Here is a 9,722-nt window from a genome sequence, read left to right on the forward strand (position 1 = left end):
ATCTATTTATATAATATATATAATGATATATATTTATATGTTCTCCTATATAGGTGCATATGGAAGCACCAATAGATTTATTGATATTATTGTACTGTGAGCTCAGCAATGTTACTAAAACAGACTACTATTTTGCTGAGAGACAGATACTATATCACTTGGGGCTGAAGAATTGTTTTGGGGCTGCAGCCATAACCATTCACTTTATCTATACCATCATTCAATACTTGTCCATACACAGCCTTGGTTTGGTAGCTGCTGATGGAACTACCCACATTACGAACCCCAACTATAAATCATTGATGTGTCCAGTTTGGTCAGATTTTCCTGTTCCTATTGGAGTTTGATGAATTTGTTTGGACAACATAAAGAGAAAAATTTAATTAAATCTTTGGACTTCTCCAAAATGTCATCAAAAGGCTATAGTAATGCAGATATGTTTGTAAAATTATCCAAGCTGGACTGCCTTTGGGGTGTTAGAGCTCAGCAGCCACAGTGCCCCTCTGAACTGTTTTAAAAGCAAGTATCTGATTGGCTGCTGTGGGTCAGTAGGCCTAGGTCATATAGATGCTTATAATGATGCCCACCTGGATCATTTTCAGGCTATTATCATACAACATTAGGCACGCAGGCCTCTATACTGTGAAATGAAGATAACATTAATACATGCTATATCAAATATAGACACACTCTGCAGGATTCTTCACAAAGTAACTAAACTATATATATTGTATGGGTATAACTTTTAAATCAGTAGTTACATATACTGTATATATGCTTCATTGGCTGTCAAACCTGCAACCAGGTCCATCTTTTGTTGATTCATTACTCACCAGTTCTGGGAGCTGTAATACAACAAGAGCCAGAGGTCTGACATCTAAATACTTATTATTCCTTATCTGTCAGGAACAGCCCTCAAAAAATGGCCTGCTGAGTGCTGCAAATGAAATACTATGCTTTCTGCTGGTTGGAGATGGTATGATGGGCAATATGGCACCCTCATAACACACACCAATATTAACGTATTTAGTGGCGTTGTACAATGTGTATACACTGAAAATACAAAAATACAAATGATACCAGTGGTAAAAAGGGCCCTACCCCAAAGAGCTTGCAACCTAAAAGTAAAAGTGATATAAGACCCAAGGTGAGGCTCATTGACGAAGCTGGGCATATACAAAAAGATCCACTCTTTTAAAGAGGTCACCAAATTTGTGGCTCTTTAGCTGATTTGGCTATCAACACACTGGACCAAATCGGGTTTCCAATCAACCTGGGCCAATGACTGGATCATAATGGGAGGCTTAGAGGACCAATGGTGAGAGGACCACAAGAGGGGCCAAGTTAGCAGCTTTAATCAGCCATGTATAGACACCTTAACTTGGGTGCTACAGTGCGCCAGTGCTGTAACCAATCAGCTGTAGGCTTTGAACTAATTTTCCTCCTTTTTCACTTTGTTTTCATATAGATATGGGGAATGGCCTTGGTATAGACATACAACTTATATAAGTGGTTGAGCAGAAGGGCACAATTGGACCCACTGGAAGTATTCCTGGTTCCCGGGTGGGCCAGTCACACACTGGTTTTGATCAGTTTGCACCAAGTTACCCAATAAATGGAACAATATCTTTAGTTTCGGCATACAAATGCACCGGTTTTTTATTAATTAGCCCCATTTAAGTATTGGTTGTATTTTCTGTAGGGTTCCAGGCAATTCCCCAAATCCATCCCTGACCTTGTAAACTCTTTGCTTTACAGATTCCTTGTGGGGGTGCGGCTACATATTGGTGGGTAATTTTTTAATTGATCGAATTTACTGCCTTATTTGTACAGATAATCAATGGGGAGAAATAAAAGAGAATTAGAACATTCCATTTACAGGAAAAGCCAATGAAGGCTTTAGCGCTGGCCATGGCTTTATGAGAATAATGTTACCACCTCAATCAAATTATCATTGCTTTGCCTTAAGTCTTCTATTGTAATCCTAAAGCTGGCTGGATGCTTGGGGAGTATCCCTTTCCTCCATCGCTCCCACACGCCTTGTAATGAACAAACGTGTCATTCGTTGGACGGAGCTGGCGATTTTCAGAAACAGGCGCGGGCCTGCGTTTTCCCTTTCAATAGCTTGAGCCAAGTGGAAACTTTCCCTGACCCCCCCCCCCCCCAAGGGGATGCAATGCATATATGCGAATGTAATTGAATTTCTCTTACATTTTCAGACCCCCCACTACTTTCCCTAGGGGATGATTCCTTTTCTTGACATTCAACCCCCACCCAAAAAAAAGGGTTCCCAATAGGGCTAATTTACTACAGTAGTAGGGCAAAGTGCAAAATATCAGTATTGTACCCACAATAAAATATTCTTTCCCAGATTTCCAGCATTACTGCACACACTAGAATCAATACAACATGCTTGTATATCAGATACATGTGATGCCAGTTGACAAACTGAGCATATATAGGCACAAATTATGGGTCACGGGCGCCATTTACAGCAGGTGCTAAGTACAGGGATCTCTTACTCTGTAGTATAAAGGACCACACCATTTGCACCTTGGCACCAAAGTAGGTGCTATTTTTGTGCCTAGAGTTAGTGAATGAGCCAGCTACATTTTCATAATAATCTTCTAGCAGTGGGCATCTACTCCATTCATAAAGCAGAACCTTTTTTTAATAGGGGGGATGGAGCTTTTTACCTAGGGCTGTAGCCAAGGGCTCTTGGGTAAGAAGATGTTATTAGTATAACTATTGCTTGATATTCTTAAACTGGCCATTGAGGCTTGTTTGAGGCAGCTGACAACTGACCTGTGTCCTCACACACCAATGACTATACCCCCTTGCCAGCTGCCTGCCAAGCACCAATAAGCCCTGACCAAATGGAGTGGAAGGCTGGTGCAGACAATAATGTACATCTAGATAAGCCCTAAGGACACCCAGTTTAATGTGTTTCAGTCCCAGCACCTCTATGCCCTCACCGTAAATCAGGGATCCCCAACCTTTTTTACTTGTAAGCCACACTCAGATGTAGAAAGTGTTGGCGAGCAACACAAGCATGAAAAACCCTTCCTTTTGTATGCCAAATAAGAACTGTGATTGGCTATTTGGTAGCCCATGGGGACTACTAACCTGCAGGAGGCTCTGTTTGGAGTAAAACTGTCTCTGTGCTTCCAAAACTTGCCTCCAAGCCAGAGATTTAAAAATGGCACCTACTTTGTGGCCACTGGGAGCAACATCCAAGGGAGGGGTGAGCAACAGGTTGCCCCCGAGCCACTGGTTGGGGATCACTGCCGTAAATCATCAAATATTACCTATATTCCCTAACACACATACCTACCCTATAGTGTTCTACATACAGATATGTGCCAAGGGTCAGACATATTACCCTAATAACTATATAAAAATACTTGGATCAGCCTACTCTACATACAAGCAGCAAGTACAGTGGTATCAGGAGCAATGCGCAAGTGATAACAGCACTAATGGAACAGTGTATTTATAAATACATATCATATTTTTCCCTTTAGCAGAACCATTTTTCAGCCCCACCATCAAAAATAATTCAATGAGACGATTGATCTGTTTTGACACGTACATCACATATATTAAAAATGAGCATTAGTCATTAAGGCTATACCTCTGCCCTTAATAGATAATGAAGTATGAATGTACAATGTGCAGACCAGAGCATGCTTTCGCTGCTTATTTACCTTTATACATATTTCCATGCTGCTTGCCTCCACTGAGAATCTATACATACGTTGCTTTGATATATTAGTATATGGCATATGCCTCAACTAAAGCAAGCATGGTGGCAGCCTGTGCATGTGTGTATTTATGGCTCTTCTACTTCTAGATTTAGGGTTTAGAGATCCATAAATTCTCACTCTATTCATTCCTATGGGATTGGGTATTTATTAATGGGTGAAAGTTAGAATTCAGCAATTGATAAATATGCTTTTTTAAAATCCTTTGGGAATGAATAGAGCATGTGTGAGTATTTATGAATTAAGCTCTAAACTCACATTTTGATAAATCTGCCCCATGATTGCCCCCCTTCTCTGGAATTCGCTCCCACAAACTGTCAGACTTTCTCCCAATCTCTCTGCCTTCAAGAGATCTCTAAAAATGCATTTATTTAGAGAAGCCTACCCTAATCTTGTTTAAAAGTGTGCCACTAAAAGCAATACCCTGTGCCCCACCTCTCACAACCCTGGTCATGCCCATTCCCACACCTTGGGGCTGATTTACTAATCAACAAATCCAAATCCCAAATGGGAAAAAATCGGATTGGAAACGAACATTTTGCGACTTTTTCGTATTTTTTGCGTTTTTTTCGTCACCGTCGTGACTTTTTCGTGAATTGTTGCGACTTTTTCGTAGCCGTTATGACTTGCGCAAATTGTCGAAACTTTTTCGTAGCTGTTATGACTTGCGCGAATTGAGCGCTAGTAAACGGCGGGGAAACAATTCCGATTTTTCCGCGATGGCTACGAAAAAGTCGCGACAATTTGCGGAAGTCGTAACAGCTACGAAACAGTTGCGACAATTTACGAAAAAGTCGCGACGGCGGTGAAAAAATCGCAAAATACCGATCATTACGAAAAAAAACTCATTCGGACGCTTTCGATCCGTTGGTGGATTAGTAAATCGACCCCCTTGTGTCTCAACCCTTTCTCCTTGTAGATTGTAAGCTCTTTTGGGCAGGGCCCTCTTCACCTCTTGTATCGGTTACTGATTGCTTTATATGTTACTCTGTATGTCCAATGTATGTAACCCACTTATTGTACAGCGCTGCGGAATATGTTGGCGCTTTATAAATAAATGTTAATAATAATAATAAATGATGTCCTAATTCAATATATAAGTGTGTTCCCAAACCATATTAACCACTTATATTGTAGTGTCACCCACTGTGACCTACAGCACTTACATTTGCCCATTTGTGTCTGTTAGTTACCCTCCCATCTAGATTGTAAGCTCTACGGGGCAGGGACCTCGTTCATCTTGTTTCTGACTCTTATTGCAACTGCACCTTGTATTTATTGTATTTATTGTTGTACTTTGTATTTATCCATTATCTTATTAACCCCCTGTTTGTACTAATGTATTCTACTGTACAGCGCTGCGTACATAAGTAGCACTTTATAAATAAAGATATACATACATACATACCAAAGGCAATCCCTCTTTAGATACAGCACCGGCCAACCTTGAGCCTGTATCAGCCATTACCCCTTTCTGGGGATTTTTGGGAAACTCCACATAAACTTAAATTATGGGGAATTAGGATTAACATAAGCAGGAACATGGAAACAGAGACTTTTACGGCCCCCTGAATGTCACTTTGTATATAAATGAATAAACTCAGCTTGGAAAGTGCTGAAAGACACAATACTGAGTGTAGAACATCTGGCTGTGCTGCTTGGGAAGGTCAAGCACAAATGAGCGTGAAAGGTGCGAATTAATAATATACACACGCGTGGACGCCAAAGATCCCCACCTCATCACAGTGGTTTAACCCAAGCAACAATACTTAATAGCTGTAAAATCTCCTCTCCTGATCATGAAATTCCCAGCATTCCACTGAATTCTGAAAGATCTGGGCACTGGGGACACAGAGCCGAGACCCCCCGACGCGCGGGGGTGTTCATCTTTCTAATCTACGTCCATGAATATAAATGTGTGGAAGGGTCCCGGAGACAAGAACATGAATAGGATTGCCCCAGGCTGTTGTAACATGAAATTGGCACTGTCAGTAGAATTTATTTCTCAATATCTTTGCACATTGCGCTGCCTTTATTTAATTGTTATCTTTTGTTTGTGGACATAAAAGTGGTGAAATGCAATGAAATGTGGTGTTTAAAAAGATAACTTGGGTATAGTATACAGGCGTGGGGATCTATTATCCAGAAGCTCATTATCCAGGAAGCTCGGAGATTTGGCAATGCCGTTTCCCATAGAGTCCTATCTGCACAAACAATTTGCAGTATTTAAATGATTTGCTCTGCAATAGTAAAACAGCAGCTTTTGCTTGATCTTAACTAAGATATAATGATTCCTTATGGCAAGTAGAACGATCCAATTGGGTTTATTTCTTGTTGTTTTTAGTAGCCTTAAGGGATGATCAAATTAACCCCAGAAACCCCAGCCCCTTAGCATTCCTGATAACAGATCCCATACCTGCATTTGATCACATAACAATTAATTCAAGGCAGATATGGCTATATACTGTACATGAGGGGTGAGGGCCCCTTATATATAAATGGAAGCTCTCCAATATCCTAAATTTGCCTGTCTATCAAGCTATCTTTTGTGATCCAACCTGTTTTTGAACTGCAGCTCCCAGAATCCCCTGCCAGCCTTCGAGGGCTGTAGTTCTAGCTCCAGTGGATCCAACAGATATATACTACCTGCAGCCATAACTGGGTTCAAAGGAGATTCTATACTTGCCCATAGCTATACAAGAACCCCAGGTGTAATAATGCAGCTATGGGATCTATTATCTAGAATCCTTGACCTGGGGCTTTCTGGATAAGGGATCTTTATTTTGGATCACAACCCAATTCAACCCAATAGGATTGTTTTGCCTCCATTGAGGATTAAAGGTGTGATTCATTTTTAACATTTAATATGTTGTAGAATAAACAATTCTAAGCAACTTTTTAATTGGTCTTCATTATGTATTTCTTATAATTTTTGAATTATTTGTCCTCTTCTTTAAACTCTTTGTAGCTTTCAAATGGGGGGGTCACTGACCCCAGCAGCCAAAAGACTATTGCTGTGAGGCTACAATTTTATTGTTATTTTTTATAACTTAATTTCTATTCAGTCCCCCTCCTATTTATATACCAGTCTCCCTTCAAACCACTTCCTGGTTGCTAAGGTCATTTGCACCCTAGCAACCAGACAGCTGTTATAATTTCAAACTGGAGAGTTGCTAAACAATTACTGAAATAATTAAAAAACTGCAAATAATAAAAAATGAAGACCAATTGCAAATTGTCTCGGAATATTATTTTGTACATCATACTAAAGGTTAACTCAAAGGTGGACAGCCCCTTTAATTAGTTGGGATCAAGTACAACGTACTGTTTTATTATTACAGAGAAAAGGGAATCATTTAACCATTAAATAAACCCAATAGGGCTGTTCTGCCCCAATAAGGGGTAATTATATCTTAGTTGGGATCAAGTACAACGTACTGTTTTATTATTACAGAGAAAAGGGAATCATTTAACCATTAAATAAACCCAATAGGGCTGTTCTGCCCCCAATAAGGGGTAATTATATCTTAGTTGGGATCAAGTACAGGTACTGTTTTATTATTACAGAGAAAAGGGAATCATTTAACCATTAAATAAACCCAATAGGGCTGTTCTGCCCCCAATAAGGGGTAATTATATCTTAGTTGGGATCAAGTACAGGTACTGTTTTATTATTACAGAGAAAAGGGAATCATTTAACCATTAAATAAACCCAATAGGGCTGTTCTGCCCCCAATAAGGGGTAATTATATCTTAGTTGGGATCAAGTACAGGTACTGTTTTATTATTACAGAGAACAAGGAAATCAATTTAAACAAAAAATTGAATTATTTCATTAAAATGGAGTCTAAGAGAGATGGCCTTCCTGTAATTCGGAGCTTTCCGGATAGCAGGCTTCTGTATATCAGATCCCATATCTGTATTCTTGTTCCATATCATGGTATTTATCCTTCAGCACATTCTGCATGCAGTTGTATCCCTCCCTATGTTATTAGCGGTTCTGTACCGCCACTGTCTATTACATGACTTTATCCCAGAACTGGCTGACCCCACACAACGCATAGCCCTTTTGGTTTCTCTCTCGTTCTTCTCTTTTTATTTCCAGTAAACCAATTGCTCTCCCTTTTGCACAGAAACTTTTGCTTATCTTTATGCAGTTCGCATTCGCTAGCGCCCCCTCAGATATTTTTAGTGACCTCAGTAGATATGAACCTGTCATAACATTAGCTACACTTAATTAGGCCTCTTCAGATTCCCTGTTTTCAGGCAAAATGTCTCATTTGTGTCGGAATAATTATTGCAATAGCTTTGACGTCCCGGCTTCAAAGAAAAAAAAAATGAATTGTGATCAATATCTCACATTCATCCCAAATATTCCCAGTCATCAGATATCTATACATGAGATCACCGATGATGACAGCTGCATGGGAGGATGACGAATGCGTTGCAATTACAAAATGACATCATAGAGGCAGGATTAGGTAAGCAGCGCAACGGCTTTTACATCCCCAGGGTGGACCTCTGTACCCCAATACACACAATTATATAAAAGTGCGTAATGCCCTAGCACACACACTAAATAGGGGCAGATGTATTAAAATGTGAGTTTAGAGCTTAATATATAAACACTCACCCACGTTCTATTCATTCCTATGGGGTTTTTAGAAGTGTATTTATTAAATGGTGAGTTCTAACTTTCACCCATTGATGAAGAGCCTTCTAAAAACCCCATAGGAATGAATAGAACGTGGGTGAGTGTTTATGTATTAAGCTGTAAACTCACATTTTAATACATCTGCCCATAAAACTCTGATACAGTAACTAGAGCTCAAAGCTTAACTGTATTCTGGGTTCTAGTCATGTAGTGGCCATTCATTATGGCTACTGACAGATACTTAAATACATAAATACATAAACTTAATACATAAATTTACAGCTACAGAGAGATATTATTATATACTATAGAGAGATATTAGTATATTATTCAAGAATATGTATATATATATATATATATATATATATATTCTTATCTACAAGTGATGCTTCTTTGGCAAATTTTATGGCAGTGCCCATGAACTAACCCTAATTTGCCACTCTCCCTGGGCTACTGTATATTATTTTAGCCAGAGGCTGGCAATTTGGCATTATTGGCATAAAATGCTGAAGTTATAAGTTTCTTCTCCTTGGCTGCACTAGAAATGCCAGGCTTTGCCACTCACCTAGGAGGAACAGGCTGTAGGGTACCATTGGGGTCAGCACGTTCATGTTTCCAACGTAAGTGGTCCACTTCAAGGGAATCCAACAGAGAAATCCTTGTTGCCCTCCAACTCCACCAAATGAGACTTCTAACTGGCCCTGTGAGCGCTGGATCCTGTTTCAGACATCCTTTAGAGGGGAAAGAGCTGATTGCAGAAAAATCCCACAGCAAGATGCTGAGCCGAAAGATTCTGCTTCTGAACTGTGAGAGAGAGAGGGAGGGTTGTGAGGGGAAGGGGGGACCGAGAAGGAGGAGGAGAGTGTGTGTTTGTGTGTGTTTGTGTAACAGAAATTGTGAGTTGGATAGATTGGGATAAAAAGGTAAGAGTAACCAATAGGGTCAGAGACAGAAGAAGAAATTGTGAAACAAGGGATCAGAGTGTCAGATGAGAGACTCACAAAGTGTCTGAATAAAGCGTCAGTGACTAAAGAGTGTAAGAGATGTGTGTGAGCTGTCAGAGAGAAGGAGAAGGTATAAGAGAGAGAAAAAGTGAGTGAGAGTGAGAATGAATTAACGGAGCAGGGGAGAGAAAGTGAGTGAGTGAGAGAAGGTAGGTAAACTGAGTGATAGGAAGACAGAGAAAGAGAAGGTTATGGGTTAGAGAGAGAGTGAGAAAGAGATTGGCTTGGGGCACTTTAGCGTGTGTGCTATTTGGTGTAAGTGTGTGAAAATAAACTGTGTGTGTGTGTGTGTGTAAGGAG

General features: G+C 40.0%; 1 protein-coding gene across 1 annotated transcript in view; it reads right to left on the reverse strand.

Annotated features, from left to right (window-relative positions):
* The window catches only part of gfra2 (GDNF family receptor alpha 2), a 36,253-nt gene extending 27,070 nt beyond the window's left edge, over nt 1–9,183 (reverse strand). The window contains exon 1 of the mRNA NM_001113052.1: nt 8,984–9,183. Coding sequence (NP_001106523.1) covers nt 8,984–9,029 — 46 coding nt within the window. The 5' untranslated portion in view covers nt 9,030–9,183. The remainder of the gene's footprint in view (nt 1–8,983) is intronic.
* Between the last annotated feature and the right edge of the window lie 539 nt (nt 9,184–9,722).

Source organism: Xenopus tropicalis, chromosome 3, assembly GCF_000004195.4.
Source record: "Xenopus tropicalis strain Nigerian chromosome 3, UCB_Xtro_10.0, whole genome shotgun sequence".
Taxonomy (NCBI): Eukaryota; Metazoa; Chordata; class Amphibia; order Anura; family Pipidae; genus Xenopus; species Xenopus tropicalis.